Genomic DNA, 22,196 nt, shown 5'->3' with positions numbered 1-22,196 from the left:
GACATACTAAACATATATGGAGATATAATTTTCATAGAAATATAACCAACAAATGAAATTGTTAACGCGAATTGATATGCATTAATATAACTTTTTTTTTTTTTTTCCTATAGTACTTAGGTTCGATTCCTTGTCACAAAAGAATGAAGGATATTATTGTTTTTCATATTCATTAATTTAAAATTCTAAAATTGTTTAAGGCTTTAAGCGGTATTAATAAACACACCACAAGATCCAGATAATTGCAATTGGCGGGTATACAGTGCTTCTTCCTCTTCAGTCTAGAGCAGAAATGGAAATCTCCTCTGTGAAAATGCTTTATAAACATGTGAGTTTTTCCTCCAAACATTTCTAATCCAAATTCGGACTTACAATTTATTCACTTCACTTTCACTCTTCTTCTACTTTTGCAGCTCATTTTCTGCGCCGTTCAACGATGCCGCATGTCCGATGATCTCTGCAGATTAACCGTGAAATTGACCTCCTCCTCTCGATTTCGGCTCCCGATCGTTCGAATTTCAGGCAATTTCTCTTTCTCTCTCTGTCTGTGTTTATGGTAACTGTAATTCTTACTCTTTGTTCAGAAATTTGTATCTGTCAATGTATGCCGTAATTCTGTATATGAATGTCTATGATGGTATAAGAAGATGTTTCATCTGAGAGTGATTCAGTTTGAACAAGCATTGACTAGTTTTTCAAAATTTATGAAATTCACATTTGCGTGTAATTTTTCTTTCTTTCTGATCCGAAACTCTTTTTGTGCTTGGAATAGGGAAATGAAATTGCGTTTAAGAAACAGAATACGGAGTTGTAACTTCGAACTGCAGTTTTATTGTGTTAATACAGTTAGCAGAATCTATGATGGTGAATCATTAACTTTTCTCACCAACAGTTTCTGATACTGGTGTTGGGAGCAAACCGGAAGACTACCAATATTTGAAATGCAGAAACGACCCTATTCTGGCTAATCAATGGGGTAAGCAATTGGCAATTACATGCCTATTATGTTCTGCACTCTATTTTCCCAAGTTATATTCTTCAGAGAGTTATACCTGATGTGCACATAGCTTTGGTTTAAGGTTCAGACGTTCAGTAGACACAGAGCTCTCATCTAAACATATCTGTGTATCCTACATATGAAGGAAACAAGACCTCACACTAAAAGAACTTTGATCAACATTTTAAGATATAGTTTTTCACCACATTGATATTTGAAGAATTGCAACTTATAGTTGTTTTTGAATATTTAACTTCTAATTCTAAAATATTGATTAAATCTAATCCAATATAGCTTTGAAGATTAGTCAAATTGACTATTGAGAAGCGAAAAGTGACACATTTTGGGACAAGGGGAGTAATGAATAATGATCTATTGTCTTGTTTATGTACAATGCTGAGGCAGCTGTGCATGTCCTATAATCCATGACTCTGGAATTTATTCTGACCTATTAAAGTACTAGAAAAAGTCACCTTCTACTCCATCTCTTGGAATATGAAGCTTAGTTTGATGCACAACTGGAGATACTAGTAACATTGTTCTTCAGATTTGAGCTAACAGATTAGGGAGCTAAAAAAGAGGAGTATATTGTGGGGCGAGATGAAAGCGAAACAAATATGATGATTATAGGGGCAAAGTAACAGAATATTTCACCAAGTGATCAGGTTGGATAAATGCCTTTTGTTTCACTCCCATGGCTACCGAACAAGAAAAAATCGAAAACAACATAAAGAGAGGAAAAATAAGTAACTAGCATAAGCATTCAATTTCTAATTATCTTTACGGCATTTCACAGGTGTCTCTGCCTTATGTTTTCCTGTCTGGAAGATACAATTGAAAAACATTCCATAAGTTTTTTTTCTACCACCTGTGAGTATGCTGATGATATAGTATCTTTACATTGCAGATGGGATGATTTCTCTTGCAACTACAAGTAAGTATTACCCTTCTTGGTGAATAATTCTTTTACCTAGTCATATTTTATTGTTAGGACAAAAATTGAGAAATTTTATAAATAGTAATATTTTTGTGATTTATAATTGAAGTTGTATGAATGAAGTATTGTAACTACTTCAACTTTGAAGGATGAACTTCTTGCTTGCCTTCTGTTCTTCTGAACTTTGCTACTTTACTTTAGTTTTCTAAAACTTATGGTAGCTAAGGTGTGGTTGGTTTGTTATGCAGTTCAATTAGTCTATGCTTTGGTGGCAGTTTATACATGACATAATGTGCTTGCATTACTCTAGCTAGTCCTGTTCTTTCCTTTGTCGTTTGAGGGATGTGATAATGAACTTTAGTACTTTACAGAGGAAGATTAGAGGCAGCTTTCTAAAGCTGGAGATACTTACAGGTTAAACTAACGCCACACCATTTTTGGTCTTGCTATTCGAACAGTCTCAGAACCTTGAAGCATTTAAATCGAAAAGAGGCATTACCAATAAAGCAAGTCTGCACTTTCTTATGGTAAATGGCATTACTAATAAAGCAAGTCCACACTTTCTTATGGTAAATTACAAAACCATTATACCCAGTGTAATCTCACATGTGGAGTCTGGGGAGGGTAAAGTGTAATCCCACAAGTGAGGTCTGAGGAGGGTAGAGTGTACGCAGACTTTACTCCTACTTCGTGGAGGTAGAGAGATTGTTTTTGGGAGATCCTCGGCTCAAGTTCTACAAATCAAAGTAGTTAAGAAAAAGGAAATATGACAGCGGAGAAAACAGGTCAGTTAGTAAGAAAAATAGTACAGCGCGTCCATAAAAAGAACAGTAACAATGACGAAATAATGTCGTGACTAAAATACTATAGACAATAGATGGTAACAACTATCAAAAGCAAGAAACTACATGTATAAGACTAATACTACGGCATACATGGTGCTTCCGGGCTCCCGCCAAGCTTAATCCTGTCGAAAGTCAGACAAAACTCAACTACCTACTAACCTTCTACCCTAATCTGCGACCTCCACACCCTGTGTCCTTGGTAAGTTGAAGATGCTCCATGTCCTATCTAATCACCTCTCCCCAATACTTCTTTGGCCTATCTCTACCTTTCCTCATACCCGCTATATTCAACCCCTCATACCTCCTCACTGGGGCAGCTGCACCTCTTCTCTTCACATGCCCAAACTATCTCAGTCTTGCTTCCCTCATCTTGTTTACCATGGAGGCCATTTTCATCTTGTCCCGGATATCCTCATTTATAATCTTATCTCTCCTGGCATGCCCACGCATCCATTTCAATATCCTCATTTCTGCACTTGCATCTTTTGAACATGGTAAATTGGGATCAGCTGTTTACTAAAAACGTCTCATCGCTAACTCTGTACCGAATCCTGTCTAATCACGTCTTGAATGATACAGTTCCTTAACCATTAACTTTAATGACAGAATACATGTTCATCTGTAACATCTTCTGAAAGGATGTATCCACTAAAAAGGGGAATTGATGCAGTTTGACAGTTCATCGAATTTTATGTTGTTATCCAACTTAAGAAATTCCAATCAAGCTCACACAACTTGTCTTTTAGCTTAGGGTGATCATTATCTACTGGTACTAAACTGTCGATATTGCTTTGGAAGGATGGTTTCTGGATAGAATTATCTTTCATAATGACAGGTTTATATAATTCACATATATAACATAGTTTTTACTTTTGACAATTACATAACGTTGGAAGTACATCTATATCTCATAGGATTGAGAATATTTGGTAGTTTAAACTAAGGGATGAAAGTTGCAGGCATATCTGATAGTGAGATACACAATTTAAATGTAAATATAAAAGAATCTAATTCTGCTGGAAGACTGACAAAGCTACCCTCGACTTCAAAGAATGGTGCCAAATTCAGGTATGCCATTTTCAGGGTCTCCATCCATGTGATGCTACTCTTAAATTGGTTTTTTCTTGAACCCACCCACCCTTTCTATGCTTCTGTCTTTCCGCACTTGGTTAATTAGTTATAGCTTGCAGTGGGACTGAAGTATCAGTATCAATATCCAAGAGCCTTGATGACTTACTGGCAGAGGTTACTTGCTTTCTTCAAAAGGTTCAATTTTCATATCTATCAGCTGATTCTAGTGATGATTTCCTAAATTATAAGAAAATTTCTATTAACTACAGTTGTTCATGGCTGTTTACGCAGATGATCCTTTTGAAGATTCCGGTTAGTTCATTACTACTCTTGAAATGCTTTATATTCAAATCAAATGCAACTTTCTCCTCTATAGACCCCTCCCATAGTTCACGTGTGACTTGGTTGATATAAATGATAGCTACTAACTGCTCAGACAGCTCAAGGTATTCAGTATATAGGATACAATATCAAAGATGGACCTACTAAATGCAGGTGTTTATCTTTTGGATGGGTTCAACATGCCAAACATATATGCCATTATAAATGGACCTACTAAATGCAGGTGTTTATCTTTTGGATGGGTTCACCATGCCAAACATATATGTCATTATAACCAAGTTCTTTGGCCTTATTATATTTAAAAAGTTATCTTTTTCTTTATCCTGTTTCCTAGAAAATAGCTCGGAGCCTAGGACCACTACCTCTCTGTGGCTGATAGTTTGTGTCTCTTCTTACAGAAAGTAGTAATGGAACTCTTAGTATGTGGTGATGACCCTTTGGGATCACAGATTGAACGTCGTATTCTGGCAATTGAGGGCAACTCTGTATATTCTCCTGTTGAAAGCATAGAATGCTTGAAAGTGGGACTCAAGGATTATATTCGTAAGCACCAAACTTGCTTCTCAACTGGGTGAGTTCTAGAAAGATGCTAGGTTTTGGCTAATAAATGATGCATTCCAACATCTACTTTTTGTTGAAGGGTGGATATAATGTGTTGATAGGTCTTACTTCCACATGTTGAAATCATAATTCTTAGGTGCTAACATAAAAAGATGACAAAGAATACTTAGCAATGCTATTTCTTGTTTCTTCATTGTACACTTTGACATAGTTTCCCTGTGTCATTTCTTTGCTTTACATGGACTATTGCATCTACTAACTTTAATTTAGGCCTTTCATTCTGCAATTTTCCCATTAAAAAGTATAACATATGCAGTTTCGCTCTTTCTTTTGTGGTTTTGTCTGTATGTCTGACTGTTATTTGAGGTACTTCAGTGTGATGCAAAGTAGTGCGTTATTTTTCTGAAATGTATAATTTGTTGATTTTACCTTCTTAAAATACTGGTCTAGACAAATAGTTTAGATTGAGTGAAGATGGGAAAAAGAAGCTAGGGATGCACTGGACCAGGTGAGAGGAAATAAGTATCAAACATAAAAGGGAACGCTAGAGCTCCCGCCAAAGAAGCAGAGTGAAGGAGGAGTAGAGGCAAGATAATTGATCACATGTAGCATGCAGGAAGTAGCAACTCAAACTCAAAGTTTTTTATAATCTGGTTGACAGTTCAGTTGACTCCTTCATTATTTTGATTTAGGAGGATTTAAGTTTGCTAACATTTTTTAGTTAAGATCTATTGGTGGTGCAAAACTAGAAATTGCAATGGCTCATATGGTATATATAAAATTGCAACATTTCATATAAGATCTTTGGAGAGGCAACTGTTGTGCAGAGCCAAAAAGAACAATAAAAAAAAATCTCTGTGCAGTGCATTGAAACAAGCTTCTACGTAAAGCTGTAGTTCCTTATTTCAGGGAAAATCTGAAGGTTGGAACTGGGGTTGCTAACTCTTCAAGTAGTTCTCAGACCAATAGCCAGGTGGCAGAAGCTGTGGTGATTATCAGTGAGATGTTAGAAGTAGTATCCTCTTCCTGCATCAGGGAACAAGACATGACAACAGAGGTTTGCTTTGGATTATTAATTGAAGAAAGCTCTTAAAACCGTAAAAAATGTTTGCATTCCAATATGTGCTTTATATATTATGTTGTGACCAAATGTAGATAATAGTTCACTGTATAGATTTCATGTTGCATATTCTTTCCCACCTTCTATTAACTTGTATTTTGAGTTCATTTGTTGTCCTGGAATGCGTGGATTGTGAAAGCTAATGATAATATCTCAGATGTGCATTACTTAATGTCGTTGAGATATCAACTTTCAGGGGTCTTTTAATGAATCTCTTGTTTTTATATAAAGCATGGTGCACAAGGTGAAGAACCTCGTGCACTCTATGCTGTATGGAGGCTAAGATTTATGCAACTTCCCCTACATCATGGAGTAGAGAGCTATTAGTAATAACTGAAAAATATTTTTGAACTTTTGAGGGCCATTAAGTGGACCTTTTTCTTTATGTCCATCTTGATGACATTGGATTGGATAGGTTACATTACATATACAACAACTATGTCTCAATTCCAAGCAAGTTGATGTGTTGGCAATATAATCCTCACTGACCATGTGGCTCCACTTATGTTCATAAATAAGATTATATATCAGGAAAATTCTACGTGGAGAGTGTGATTTTCATATTGTAATAAAAGATAAAAGTATTTCCTAAAATTGAGAGTATCCCCATTGTACACCAAACAGGATACATCAATTATCCGATCTTATCTACTGTAAAGAAATATGGTCTCTGGCTTTGAGTCTAATTGAGTATGCTTATTAAACTTCGAGGATATCAAAGGTTTTCACCAAGTGAGTCGTACAAGTTATTGGTTAGTTGTCGCAGGTATTTCTAGTCCTTACAGTTGTTTCTGCATTGTCTGGAGGTATGTTGGAAGCTCAATGTAACAAAGACATGTTAAAAGGCACTGTGTGTGCCTTAGCATCAATCCAAAGTAGTCTTATGTATCAGGAAGATGCTTGGTCTGCTAACATTGTATATGTTCTCTTTTATTTTATAAAACCATCCCCCTAGGCTTCCACCTCCTGTGGTGGTGGTGGGTTATACCTCGTATATTATTTAAGCGAAAGTATACGAAGGAGGGGGACTTTATCTAACCTCCAAAGTAAATGAAATACAAGTGAGGACACATGAAAAGCTTTGGGGAAATCCCATTATCAGTTAAGCTCACAAAAATGGTGCGATGAACATATGGCGATTCCAATATGAATCCTCACTTACTAACCTTGGCAAATTCCTTTCTTCTGTGTCTTGATTTTAAAGTTAGCAAAGCCAGCTTTGCCCATGATATAAACTCCTCTCGCTGCTTGAAGGAGCTCATTAGCAGATACAAAATTTCTGTAAGAATGTGTGATTGTTCAAAACTTAGCTTGGCCATCTTCCAGAATATAAACCTCTATATCATTGAGTTGCTCTTCCATTCATTCTTGTTAAATTATTCTGGATTCTGGATATCCAGTCAGTCAGCTTTCAAGATGGTTCACTGATGCCATTGATCATGTCCGCTACTATTTTAGAGTCCTCCAGTAGCACGTTAGTAATTCCATTATCTGCAAACCGCTGCAACTAGTGCTAGCTGCAATAGCCCTTGGCAGCATTACTAGAACTAAAATAAAGAGCCTCTGAGAAGTCTGTGACAATTTTGCCCTGATGACCTCTTAGAACCCCCTCTTCTCCAGCTAGTTTCCCTTCTAACATTGAACTGCCATCAGTTTTGACTTCGATATAATTTTGAGTAGGCTTGTTCCAGTAGACAGTGATACAAGTGAGCTTTGGCTTAAAGTTATCCACTAATCACAAATATCCTTCCTGGTGGAATTTAAGTTAATCAACCCAAGAACTTCTGTAATAGCAATCTTCAGATTATCAAAATATTTAAGCAATTTTAAAAAAATTAAGCTCCCTGTATCTATTTGATGAGGTACTGTTGAAGTTTTTTAAAATCATCTCTGAACATTACTTGCTCGTCTTCTTTTAGTTAAGCCAGTATCTCGCACGCCTTCACATTTTCTTTTTAGTATTATAGTTTGTTTATGTTTTTTTAATTTGTATTCATGATCTTCTATGCCTGATTCCAGATCTTACATTTCAAAGACTTTGTACCTTGTTCTATTGCTCAGTCATCCCTCGATGCATTGACAAGCATCAACTGGAAAAGCTATGGGTTGGCTCTGCGAAGCATTGCAGATCATGATGGTAGTGTAATTCTGGAATGGGAGAACCTGCCACCAGATTTCCACATTCATATTGCCATCCATTGTTACCACAGACAATATCCATCATTATCTAATACATATCCATGATAATTGACATGGTCATACACTCTTAGCATTAACTTCAAACAATGAGAATTGTCTTGCATGTGTGTTTTGCTTAACTTGCTGACAAGGTGAAACAGTGGGTGGCAGAAAACATTTTACCTGATCGAAATCTTGCTAGAAAAGCTGTGAAGTGTGCTTTGGATAACTTAAAGGAAAATAATCAAGGGGTTCTCCTAAGTACACGTGCACTTAAGGTAAAATTTTCTCTCTCTTCTCTGCATTCTATTTGGTCATTGGATTTTCTAGATCCTGGTATTGGCTTAGCTATGAACAAAATACCCCCCATTGTTTGATCCATTCTGCATTCTTATACGTCCATACCCAAACATGAAGCAGAAAAAGTAGTTTGTATTTTTTTTCTTTTTGATACGGATTTTTAAAGATTGGTTGCTAAGCTGATAGTATTCAGCAAATCCAGCTGGCTATGTAGTTCACATACAGAAACTAGTCATGCTTTGGACTTTACATTCTTTAAACACCAACTGAAGTTCTATATGACTAGTGCTAATTGAATCTGAACAAGGGATGACAGTTATTCAAACACAAATAAGAGCAGAGGTTGGCAATAAATCTTTTCTCATTGCTTCATTGGGGATGAAAGCTTCCTAGAAAAATTTATCGCTTTTACTGGGAGTGGCTTTTATAGCATCATCTATTTAGCACTGCTGTTCCAGCTTTTATCAGATATAGAATTTTTATTAGCTGGAAACTGGAAGTACATATGCTTCATATGTTTCTGCAGGTTCCTTCTAAATTCGGTACATACATCCATGGTCAGGGGCGTACGTATTATGGCAGTAGCTGATGTGTCTGCACCCTCTCCCAGGCATTAGCTATATATTTGAATAGTTTGTATCTGTGTGTATATAAATTAATCCACTGCTACCACTTAGTAGTAGATGCAGTAGGACTCCACATGCACCAATTTAAAATCTCGATACATGTTCTAGCTGAATGTGATATTTGACCTTGACATAGCCAAAATTTCAGTTTGCCTTCGCATATATAGCTAAGGTTCTAATTTTTTTCTCTCACAGATGTGTGATTATGCACCTGACCTTGCAAAAACGCTTTCTCGACTGATCTTTTCCTCCAATGACTTGAACTTCCAAGAAGAATGTTGTTCTCTTCTCGGGGTACAGTCTCAAGAGGTTAACACGGATAATGTTGGAAATTGCATCAGGGAGAAGATAATTTCGGTCATTGGATTAAATGATCGTAACTCCCAGAAGCATAAAGAAGCCCCAACCTTCCTCTTTGAAGATGATTGTTTTCAGAAAGAGGATTTCATGGACGAGGAATATCAAGAATGTGAAGAAGCTTACAACTCCTTGGATCTGTAGAAGGCTAGGAGCATTATTAGATGTCCAATTATTAATTTCTCCTCTTATTATGTTTATGGTTTATCTCACAAACACAACTATTCTAGTTACTTCTGTTAGGCTTTATTATTGCTATGGAAGCATACAATATGTATGGACTTGATGGTTTTTGAGTTTATTTGTCCAAATTAAGTAGATAAACTGATGCTCAACCATCTCTACAACGTTGTGGTGAAAAAGAGAATATATGTACTTCAAAATTTCATGAACTCAGTTATTCCATGTTATTGAATTATCTAAGGATTCGTTTTATCATTTTTCTGTCTTTCGACTAATATCTCATACTAACTCAGCCTTGCTGCTTTGAAAATTTTCACGTATAATATGAGACTAGATTAATTCGTTTCCTTTAATTACTTGAGATGTAGGTAAAGTTACTACTTCTTCCTTCATTTTTACTTATACATTTTGGACCTTTCACGTTCCTTATGAAATAATGCTTAATGTGAGTATTTTATCACAATATTTATATAAATTGATGTGTAGTCTTTGCTTTTGAGAAATGATTTGAGAGTAAATAATTAATGTTGAGGTTATATAGGAAAAAAGTAATTGTCTTTTCTTGATGTGTTAAAAGTAACAAATAAAAGTAAAAATATATTTTTAAAACAAGTAAAAGTGAACGAAGGAAAGAATACATTCAAAAATTTGGTAAAGTTTTTCTTGGTATAAATTTCCGAAAGCGAAAAGTGTAAAGACACAACGGAGCAGTATTAGCGATTGCCAAAACCTTCAACCACTAACACAGAGACTGACCAATATTGTAAAAAAGAAACTTACATGAGATTTTATGAATTAATCTGAGAATATTAATAGGGGTGCAATGGGTTGGATATGAGCAGGTTGAAATTAGTCAAATAAAAATGGATAAAATATTTGATCCCAGATAATATATTATGTTAAAATTTTTAGGAACTCTCAAATTACAAGGCATTTTTTTATTCGGAGAGTCAAGTCTTAAGTGGGAATCAAGATCGAAAGTGGGTGTTGAGTCGACTTGGGAGTAGGGTCTCATATGTCAATGTATGCACACTTGTGTTTACTAGTCTTTTTTCCCCCTAAAATGTAGGCCAAAAATATCTCCCCTTATATTGGGAGTTAGGTTTCAACAAATTAACCAAAGAAGGGGCAAAAGTAAAGAGATGAAAATATATTTTCCGCGTTGGATGATAAGATTTGTTTGTTTCAGCCTTGAGGATATGGGAATCTACATATATATAATGAGACAAGATGAAACAGTTTCTCCACTGGGGATTTTCATTAGCTAGACTTGCAATCTGTCGATAAAGTTAGTTTGTAATTTGAAGAATTCCAATATCGAATTACAATGTTCATTTAAAGTGCCTACAAACATAAAGATATATAGCTCGTGCGTGCTAGCTGCTACAACGTAAGTATCCAGGAAATGATTGAAGCAAAAGAGCCAATCAAGGTTACTTCAGCATGCAAGTGTAGGCCATTGAAATTTGTGCTGTCACCAATGTGGAATCATACATATTTCTTACATCTATGTCGAATATCCTTCAATTTTTTTTTGTGTTTAATTACATTTTCATTTTTGATTTTTTCTACTGAAAATCTTGATTTTGCCACGACAAACAATAGGTAATTGCACTAAATTCTAGAGTCTTGTGTGATAAAAAAAAGTACCACTAAAATTAAAAGGTAAGTTTTATAGGGTGAACGTGGTTAGACCGACATTATTGTATGGAGCTGAGTATTGGCCAGTCAAGAACTCTCATGTCCCAGAAGATGCATGTTGCGGAAATGAGGATATCCGGAATAAGATAGGTGTGGCCTCCGTGGTGGATAATATGAGGGAAGCGAGATCGAGATGGTTTGGACATGTGAAGAAGAGATGTATAGACTCACCAGTGAGGAGGTGCAATCGAGAGGTTGGTTATAGAGGGCATGAAGAGAGGCAGAGGTAGGCCAAAAAAGTATTGGGAGAGATGATAGGACAGGATATGACATAGCTTCAGGTTATTGAGGATATGACCGTAGATAGGATAGTGTGAAAGACTCACATCAGGATAAAAGGATAGTAGGTAATGTAGTGTTGTCTTACTTAGGGTGATTGGTCTTTGCGGAGTAAGTACTAATTGTATTATCTGTATCACTGTTGTTTATGGTGTTTTGATTAACACATGATTTAATTGTTGTTTTGGATACTTTACCCGTTCCTTGTTATTTGCTATATTCTTTCCATTATCTCTTTTTTCTTTATACCAAAATTTATTGCACTTGAATAAAGAGTCTTTCGAAAACAACATTTTTACCTCAATGAGATAGTGATAAGGTGTGCGTATATTCTACTCTATCCAGACCTCACTTATGAGATTTCACTGAATATGTTGTTATTGTGCGTGAAGTATATAAAGAAACAATAAGAGATTTGATTCATGATGATAAGATCATAATTCATATATAGCTAGCTAGTGAAAACAAAAATAATTCTCCCTACGTTTCAACTCTTTACCTTTTTGATAACTCTTTAATTTTAATTTTTCATGTGACATATTTAAGATCACAAAATTGAGAAGCATTTTAGTAGATATGTTAAAGTTAAAAATCAGACAAAAAATGAAACAAAAGAGAGTAATACATTTGGATCTAACAATATATACATATATTTGAGGGGGGCATATTTTAGCAAGAATATGATTATTATTAGTATTCTTAAAAATAAAAAGAAATTGTATTGTCCGTTTCAATCTTTAGTTTAAGACTACATATTCAAAAAAATTATTTACTTTTTTTTTATTAAACTCCAAACTTTGTGTCAAATCAAAATCACATAAATAAATTGAAACGAAGAAATAGTACGATATTTATAGATAAAGTAAATGTTTTCATAAAAAAAAAGTTTACAACTCAAAATAATTTGTAAGAAATATATTGACAATTTTGCATCTTTAAAAAAATGAAAAGAATAGACTTTAAATTAAAAAAATATTATTACTATTTAAATACGTAAAACCTTCAATTCAATTTTGATTTTAGGCCTTTAAAATGTTTGAACAGCACTTGCATGGGGTCATCTTAGTTGAGAATCACTCATCGCAATCAGGCCATTATCATTATTGTTGCCATTGAATAGGGAAATTTCCTACTCTACTTATTTTGTTGCTCTTCTTTCTAACATGAATTATTTCTATGAAGAAATTAAAGTGTTATGATTTTTTGGGAGAGAAATAAGTAACAAAGTAAAAAAAAATATGAATGAAAAATTGTTTTCTATAAAGTTTTCTCTCTCTCTCTATATATATATATATAAAAACACAAACAAAAAAATAGTAAATAACTCTACCATTTTAAGCATATGCCTCTTATTAAAACTTGCTATAATTAAATAACTAATTATTCTAAAAAAAGGAGTTGCTCATTTATTTCCTTTTTTGTTTTTCAGTACTATGAGATTTCTTAAATCTACAAGTGCTACTTGGCTGAGAAAAGGTGACTAAAGGAAAATCTTTTGAATGATCAGTAAGGATTCGTATCTAAGATATATAAGTTGCCCTAGTTGTCGTGACATAGGGGGACCAAGAGGTTTTATCTATTTCTTCGTCTTAATTTATATGATATTATATATTGATTTGACACCAAATTAAAAAAAAAAATTTAAAAATTTATAATGTTTGTGTGACTATACATCATTCCATTAAAAATAAAATAAATATTTTAAAATTAAAATATTATTAAATATAAAAATATATCATTCATTTTTAAATTAATTTTAAAAAATGTGTCATATAAATTGAAATCGAATCAATAGGAAGTAGTGCATTATTATATTACACATCATGTCAAAGATGGACTCAATAATTGAAATTGTGGGGGATATCACTATCTTTAATATTAGATATGTTGATTGTTTTCCCAAATAATACATGTGGGCATGTCAATTACCCACACTAATTTTTTGATGGGATAATTAATTACTAACCTAACTTAATTCATATAAGTCATTTATAGGGCACAACTCAATAAATAAAACAATACTAAATAGTTTTAGACAAACAAAAGTTTGAGTTCCATAAATTCAATTAATTATCAAAATTTTTGTGGCAAATAAACTCCTTCGAACCTGAAAATTATAGTCAAATTTCTAACAAAGTCTAGAATAAGAAGACGCAACCCCAATTGATAAGCATAAAACATAAGAGTCTGAGAATGTATGAGTCCGAAAAGATGGACAAAGAATTGAGAAAAATCCACAGTTGTCTGAATTAAATAGTTCAACCTTGGATTCAGATCGTGAAAGTCTCACAGTTGAGGTCTCTCAACAACCGACTGAATATGCTATGTACTCAATAAAGAAGAACAAGTGCAGAATCAGTACACAAACTATATTGTACTAGTAGGATTATACGACCAATTCCAAAATAAGAATGTAAACAAATAACCATAATACAGTAACACAAGTCAACCTATATATCAACAAGTCACGATAGATATAGAGCTCATTTGGATAGGCTTAAAAAAATAGCTTTTATGTATGAAGTGCTTTTAGAACTTTGAAATGCTGAAATTTATTTTTATAAATAAGCAGTTGAGTGTTTGGATAAAAGTGCTTATGTTGAAAATAAGTGTTTGAATTTTAGGGTTAAAAGAATAAAAAGGGTAGTTTGGGAATTTAGTTAAAATATAAGGGATATAAAAGTAATTTCTATGGTCAAACAAAATGGCTTTAAGCACTTAGAAAAAAAAAGTTAGAAATCCTAACTTTTCATTTTTTACTGACTTTAAGAACTTTATGGCTTAAAGTTAGCATTAGGCAAACACGTCCAAAAGCTAAAAAGGAGTTTTAAGTTGGTTTTGACCAACTTAAAGCCCATCCAAACGAGCTCATAGACTCTCAGTCACAAATCTTAACTTAACCAATACATGAAATATGTGGTACTTGAGCCAACCATATAGATATCCATACTAGGCGTGGTACCGGAGCCAACCAACAATCACAAACAATATGCACAATCACAATGAACACCCATACTTGAAACCAGAAGTACATAAATTAGGTTCATAGCATGAGATCATCAACATGATGTCATTTCATATTCATCCCTTATGTTTTCTCCACATACAATTCAACAGTAATATTATAAATTAAGTAGTTAACATGCAAACATTACATTAATTGAATAACAAACAAACATCACCTACTTCAAATCAAGCTTGAAAACTCTAAAGAGCTTCAGCTTTCTCCTTTTCTAGTGCCTGGTCTTTTTCTTGGTCTATAACAATAATAAATACAACAATCAATGAATAATGGCTTAGAAATATCCGAATTATAATAAAATCCTAACGCTTGGCCAATTCCATGATCATTCCACCCAAATCAAGGATTTTTCATCATTAATTTCAAGTTAAAACTCTCCCCTAATGTTGACCACCATAGATTCTAGGGCTTAAGAAACAAATTACAAGTTAGGGGAAATAATTAACTGTAACGACCCATTAGGTCGTTTTGAGTATTAGAAATTTTTAGTTCATAAAAGACTCGTTTCGTAAATTTTAATTGGGTATTTTGGTCTTTTCGATAATTACGGTTATTTAGTTGATAAGAAAACTTAGATAACTTATTTAATTAGTGGGTTTAAATGTTAATTTAATAAATACTCTATACTAATTATTAAAGGAATAGGATAGGGTTTACAAATTTTTATACATAATTAGTTTGAGAAAAAAAAAGAAAAAAAAGAGTAGAAAAGAACAGCGACGACGAACAGAACGCAGAAACAGAAAAAAAAACGGAGGAAGAAAGAAAAGAAAGGGGAAAAGAAAAATAAAGGAGAAGAAAAAATAGGGATTTTCATTCCAAAGCGTCAAGGTAATTATTCTCATCCTTTCCATTAAATTTTTATGTGATTATGAACATATTTTTAGGGTATATTGGAGGAGAAATAACGCTGAAATAATAAAATATGACCGTAGGTTTATTCACATAAAATCTTGATTTGGGGGTCGAATAACGATCCGTTTTATCTGAAATTTGATAGTGAGTTTATTTTATCATGAGTGAACATAATCAAAAAGAAAATTTCAGATTTGACTTCAATGACTTGGGATGACTTTTGACCCAATTTTTAATCTGAAAATAAATATAGGTATATGGATGTCATTAGATTCGTATTCTTATGAAGATTATGTATTTGAACAGATTTTGATCATTCAAAAGCGTTACGAAAGGCTCAAGTTTTAAAGTGATTATTTAATTTAATTGAGGTTTAACCCTAGTTTTGAAATTCAGAAAATATGGGAGTTGACATGTTAAGTGGCATCAAGATTAGGAACGTGTTTATAGAATTGGGTGAGTTATTGGGTCTAGGTTAAACACATATATAATATTGGTGTTTACGGATTAGTTTACTTAAAAATATTATATATTTGATAGACTAAAATTGGTCTGAGACAATGAAGAAAGGAAAAACATTGGTGGATTAACTTGCTTTACTTTGATTCTTCGGTTGAGGTAGGTTATGGTTTTTATTCTATATCATAGATAGACTCTTAATAGTGATTGATATTCATTGAGTAATGTGTGAAGTTTACTACGCATTTAATTATTGTGGTTTGGATGGTTGATATATTATTGTAATCTTTAACCTGCCCTATCAAAAATGGTGCCTTGAATAAAGAAGGCTTGATGAAATATTGTTAATGAAGTGGAATGTAATCATGAAGGATGATAAATTAATTATATTTCAATCGGGTGTCACATTCTAACACGGTATATTTGGATCGGGTGTCTCATTCCGACACTGTATATTTGGATCGGGTGTCACATTCTGATATGGTATATTTGGATCGGGTGTCACATTCCGATATGGTATATTTGGATCGGGTGTCACGTTCCGATACGATATATTTGGATCGGGTGTCACGTTCCGGCACGGTAATATAAAAGGAGAACAACTTAAAATGATTTAATGCTACCCAATCTCCAATAACTCATTTTCCAAAAAAGTGTGATGTGGAGGCATGAATCCTCCTGTGTGATCTTGATATTGTTGATTGGTTATGAAATTGTTCATTGTGTTGTCACTTGATCTTGATCTTGTTGGTTGCCACCTGTTAAGTGCTACAGTTGATTTCCCGCTATTACTTATTGCATATTGATTCCTATTTTGAGTCGGCCGATGATACTTGCTCAGTACATATTATCCTGTACTGACCCTACTTGTATCTTTTCTTATTTTATTTTGTGGAGTGCAGCGAGTGTTCCACCGACTTCGACTCGACCTCAACTTTAGTCAGTCTCCAGTTCATCGGGTTGCAGAGTGAGCTATCCTTCTAGTTGGCGATGGAATCTCTTGTCATGGCATGGTGTCCTTAGTTTTCGGACACACTATGTTAATTGTTTATTCTGATATTGATATTTTCAGACTTAGTTTTAGAATTTAGATGTCCTTCATGAGATAACTTTCAGGTTTTGGGAAAACATATTTAATTGAGCTTCCGCATTATTGTCATATTTATTAGTTGGGGTTTGTATCGTTGGTTCTCCCACCTATGAGGTTAAGTGTGGGTGCCACTCATGGCTCATTTTGAGTCGTGACATTAACTTACATTTATCAAAGATCGAGAATGATGGAAATCAGATGAAAAATATCCTAGGTGGCCTCTGTTGTCCTCCAAAATGAGATAGTCAAATAATGATCAATTTTAAGACTTTTCTGCACTAAAACCCAACTTATGGGGCTATAGCGGCCCTACCCTACTATAGTGTGAATTAATTTTCCCATTATAGCCGCATAACACCCGCTATAGTGGATTGCATGAGGTAAAAATTCAGAATTCTCCCCAAAAGTTTCCATTTCGCAATACACCTTTGAACTTTGACGTCCAAACTATCTCATCATGCCAAGTCCGATATCGGGAGTTCTACTTACTCAAATATGATTTCGAAAAAATTCTATAGACTCCTTGATGTCGTAGCTATTAGGAAACACAATCCATGCTTAGACATATCACCCCATTCATTCCTAGATTATCCTAGACCTTACCTTACTCCTATTCCATCCGAGACTGGACTAATCTAAAAATTTTAAGTTACTATCTAAGAAGTTTTCTAGCCAAAATCTTTCCACTATTGATTTTCCATAAATACTGAAAGTGATCGTTACAACTTATTAGTGTGATATTTAGGACGGAATGGTCTTAAAAAAAGATTTGTAACTACTAAAATGTCAACAACAAAAAAACTAATTGGAAAAATGCTAAGAATCAAACTAGGTAAGCCCCCTAAATTTCCATCCGATCAACCATTGAAATCACTTTTATCTTTTTTGCTAGGGATATCAATACAGAATTATAATTACTATTTATGATATATACATACACATACATAAAATGTTGATTGGACTTTTTGGTCTTTATTAAAAAAATTGTAGACAAAATCTCATTTTCACCATTTTTCTTCAATTATTATACTATTATTTTAATGATATTAAATATTAACAATAATAAACATAATAAAAATTAAATGGAGATGATTTTAATAAACATAATAAAAATTAAATGAAAATAATTTTCTTTTTATGATTAAATTCCTGAGAATCTTATTCCAACTAAAATAGATTTGATTCAGAAAAAAATAGTTAAAAAAGAAAACTTCCAAAATAATAAGTAAAAAAAAAAGGTTTAAAAACCTTCCCCAAAAAAGGACAAAAAAACTTTCAAAAAACAAGAAAAGAAGAGATCCCACAAAAACATCCAAAAAAAAACAAAACAAAAAAAAACTTTCAAGAAATAAGCAAAAAAGGTTTAAAAACCATCCAAAAAAAGAGGCAAAAAAAACTTCCAAAAAAATAAGTAAAAAAAAGAAAGAAAACGTCCAATTAAAAAAAACCCAAAGAGATAAAAGTTTTCTACTAACAATTTACCTAATATTTAGGATTGAAATAAACTAATTGAGTTTCTAATATTTCATGAAACATAAAGTTCTACATTTCAATACTAATTCCAATTGGACAATAACACATAAACACATATTATCTATATAAAAGGCAAACTTGTACTCACGCCAAAGCAACACACATATACACCATGATTTTAGTGGTAATAACATTTTTCGCTTTTTTTGTAAAATTATATTATCCTGTAATTTATCTTCATGTTGGTTGATAAACTTCTTTGCATTTTTATTGACTTCACTTTTTGTTTGTATGTATGCATGCTTGGAAGGGATATATGTTTATTTAAGGCCTAACCCATCGGTGGCCCCTCAAAGTTGGCACCAACTTTCACTTAGACACCTCAACTAAGCTTTGTTCATTTTAGACACCTCAAGTAAGGTTCTGACGTGTCATTTTGACACTTTTTTTTACAATCACCCAAATATCTAAAGTGTGTGTAATACACTTGCCGCTGATGTGTCAAAGTGACTAATTAAATGAAGAAACATGACAGATATATCAAACATAATTTTAAAATAATGACTTTTGATTAGAAAAAAGTGGTCATTAACTTCATTTAATTGGTCACTTTGACACATCAGCGGCAAGTGTATTACACACACTTTAGATATTTGGGTGATTGTAAAAAAAAGTGTCAAAATGACACATCGGAACCTTATTTGAGGTGTCTAAAATGAACAAATCTTAGTTGAAGTTCTAAGTGAATGTTGGTGCCAACTTTGAGGGGTCACCGATGGGTTCCGCTTTTATTTAAAGATTGAAGGGACTCTCGAAATATGATCCTACAAACTTTACAAGAAATATAGGCTTCTTCTATTTCTACATTTTCTTCTTATTTTGATTTTTATTCAAATAGTCTTTTTGCATTCACCATCATTATCTTTTTTGTCTTTTTTTTTTAAGGTTAATAGCTCTAATGATTATATATAAATTATTCACATGATTAAAAATTGGCAATGATTCTCCACTTTTGATAATTTCTCATATTTTTCTTTCAGTTAAAATATTTGATCAAAAATTGGACGAAACAACCATATATCCCCGAATGAAAAATCAAAATAAAAAAAATAAAAAATTGATGACATATATGATAAGTCCAATATTTGGGAATTATACAGTAGCCCCCTTACAAAGTTTTATTTGGTTGTATCATGTATATATTTTTGTAGAATTAATATCTTCATCATGAAAATTGGATCTACCTATAAAAAAGATGGCATGAGAACCTAATTCAATTTCTAATACCGTATTTTTGTTACGTTTTGAAGAAACCCTCGTGACCTTCATACCATTCTATCTTCATCATAGTATTTTTATCGATTTTTTATCCAAATTTTAGTTCTCTTTATTCAACCTTTTTTATTTCACTTTTAGTGCTTTTTGTTTCAATTTTTCTTGGCATGAATTTCTTCAAATACCTTTTTAGCTTTATTACTTGAGCATATGTCTCAAATTCTGCATGTTGTTTTTCCTCTTTACTAATATCCTTTTAATATTTGGGTTGCAAACTGTTGATTTCTTATTTTTTGAGCCTACATCTACTTATTACATACCGCAAGAATAGAAAGAAAAAATATATTATTATTTAGTTTAATTAGGCTACAACATTAGTTTGTTTAATTTTAATTAATGATATTATATATATATTGGTGATTTCTTTTTGCTGAGTCTTTTGTTCGATTCCAATTAGTGAGTAGATAGATTCTAATCTCCAATTTGAAGACAATGCTTGTTGGCATTACTTTAGGCTGGAACGATTCAATACTAAGGATAATATTGTAATCAAGAATGAGTTATTGAGTTGGCTAAGAAATTGTTGGAGTCTAATGCAAATTTAAAGTTCAAGTTCAGTTAATCCCAAAATTTAACTGAACTTGCCTCATTGTTCTGTTAGTATGCAGGGAAACTATCATGATTAGAAGTTCTTTATATACTTTTAAAATTGTATTTGTTGTTGAATTCATCAAATTAAAATTTAAGGGGCCGTTTGGTATGTGGAATGCGGTGAAATATTAGAAATGATTCATCCATGTCTGTTAAAAATTGGGCTCACATATGTCATTGTTGTGACCCAAAGTTCCTCTTTATGTAAATTTTTTATCTTTATTTTTTTTGTAATTTATAATATAACGTACATACAATAGTTTGTTCTTCTTTATATATATTTAATATAATTAATGCGATATACACGTGCAAAAAACATACACTTGACTAGTTATAACCAAAGGGGAAAGAAAACAAAAATAAAGAAAATTAGAGAATAAAGCAATTAGATGCATATGGAATCTAGTTTTCTTGTTCGATGAAAATGATACGTGCAAAGTATATTTGTTCCTATTTTCTTTTTAATATAATCCTACAAACTACAAAGTATGTTATTTAATGATTGTTTGAGTGGATAGTAAAGCTAGGGAATTATAAAATAATTGTCGGAAACAGAGGAGGCAATATTACTCGATTCATCTGAATTCAATATTAAACATTATTGTTATTATATAATAACATCTATTTTTATTAATATGTCTCGATACTTTTTTGTCACCAGAAAAACATTTACAGAAGAAGATGAAGAAAAAGAAGTTGTTAATTTGTTTAAGGTTACACTCTCCAAATTAGAATTACCATACTTTGGACAAAATCTGATCAAGATTTAACTAGCACATGTAAAAATAGATATTTGATAGTAATTTAACGTTTTTTCTCACTATTAGATAGTCATGCAACTCAATATGGTAACCAAGTAAATAATATGTCCGAATTGAAGTTTTATTGTTGCCCCATTATTGAAAAAGATTCACTTGTTTGGCTTATTAAAAAAAAATCAGATCTACAAATACAAGAGGGCATTTCAAGATATAGTTTAATAAATAAAAATATACTTTTTATTGAAGTTTTAAAGACTTTAGAGAAAATGATCTCCATTAATATTATGAACTAAAATTTTACATTTATTTCGGGTGAAACAACAAAAGTAACAAACTACACAAAAATAATGTGCATATAAAGACTTCAGTGTGTTTGGCATGAAGAAACATATTCTTTTTAAAGAAAATAAATATTTTCTTGTGTTATGTCTATAAATAAAATATATTATTTTAAAAATACTTATATAAAATCAAGATAAACTCTATGGGGCCGGGGTGGGAAATGAGGCTAGAGGGGCAGCGCGGCGTGGGGGGAGACAATTAATATGGATATTGTCACTCACTTTCGTTAATTTTCATAGTTTTAAATAAACTTGTTTTTTCTAATTTCATTATTTTTCATAGTTGTAAATAAACTTATTTTCTAAAAAAAATATTTTTAAAATTTATCGAATCAAATATGCAAGAAAAAGAATTTGTATTTACCAAACAGACCCTTTATATTTACAAATATTATATACTTTTTTCGTACAAATATTATATAATATAGAAGTTGTATTTAAACCATGCATGTGTTCTTGAGTAAAATACGATTTGACATTTGAATAGTCAAAGTGGAAGTATGACCAATAAATTAGATAAAAATAACGTAAAATGTATGAAGTTGAGTGAAAGATCCCTATTGTTTCCAATGGAAGATAGACAACACCACCTTTTTCTTCGATTTTCCATCACTGGATGGAATTGACTTGAAAAGATACGACATTTTTTTATTTTTAAACTGGCAGTTTGCTAATTAAAGTTAAAGTTATGGAAAAAAGGAAAAGAAAGTAATACCATTCAAGTAAAAGTTATGGAAAAAGGAAAAAAAAAGGTGAAATTATTAGTAGAAAA

General features: G+C 32.6%; 1 protein-coding gene across 1 annotated transcript; it reads left to right on the top strand.

Annotated features, from left to right (window-relative positions):
- The first annotated feature begins 225 nt into the window (after positions 1-225).
- Positions 226-9,769, top strand: LOC129898692 (type 2 DNA topoisomerase 6 subunit B-like). The gene is made up of 12 exons (XM_055973322.1): positions 226-328; positions 414-522; positions 893-976; positions 1,905-1,931; positions 3,739-3,847; positions 3,970-4,045; positions 4,142-4,162; positions 4,591-4,763; positions 5,663-5,810; positions 7,893-8,084; positions 8,201-8,329; positions 9,173-9,769. The coding sequence occupies exons 1-12, from the start codon at positions 293-295 to the stop codon at positions 9,476-9,478; spliced, it is 1,410 nt and encodes a 469-aa protein (XP_055829297.1). The 5' UTR covers positions 226-292; the 3' UTR covers positions 9,479-9,769.
- The last annotated feature ends 12,427 nt before the right edge of the window (positions 9,770-22,196 follow it).

Source organism: Solanum dulcamara, chromosome 8 (genome assembly GCF_947179165.1).
Source record: "Solanum dulcamara chromosome 8, daSolDulc1.2, whole genome shotgun sequence".
Classification (NCBI taxonomy): Eukaryota; Viridiplantae; Streptophyta; class Magnoliopsida; order Solanales; family Solanaceae; genus Solanum; species Solanum dulcamara.
The sequence above is the reverse complement of the archived record's forward strand: the minus strand, read 5'-3'. Positions and strand labels throughout refer to the sequence as shown.

Excerpts from the sequence above, each read along its gene's own strand:
- LOC129898692 (XM_055973322.1), top strand. The coding sequence starts at position 293 with ATGGAAATCTCCTCTGTGAAAATGCTTTATAAACAT. Across the intron at positions 329-413 it reads TGAAAATGCTTTATAAACAT|CTCATTTTCTGCGCCGTTCA; the intron begins GTGAGTTTTTCC and ends CTACTTTTGCAG. Across the intron at positions 5,811-7,892 it reads AACAAGACATGACAACAGAG|ATCTTACATTTCAAAGACTT; the intron begins GTTTGCTTTGGA and ends GCCTGATTCCAG.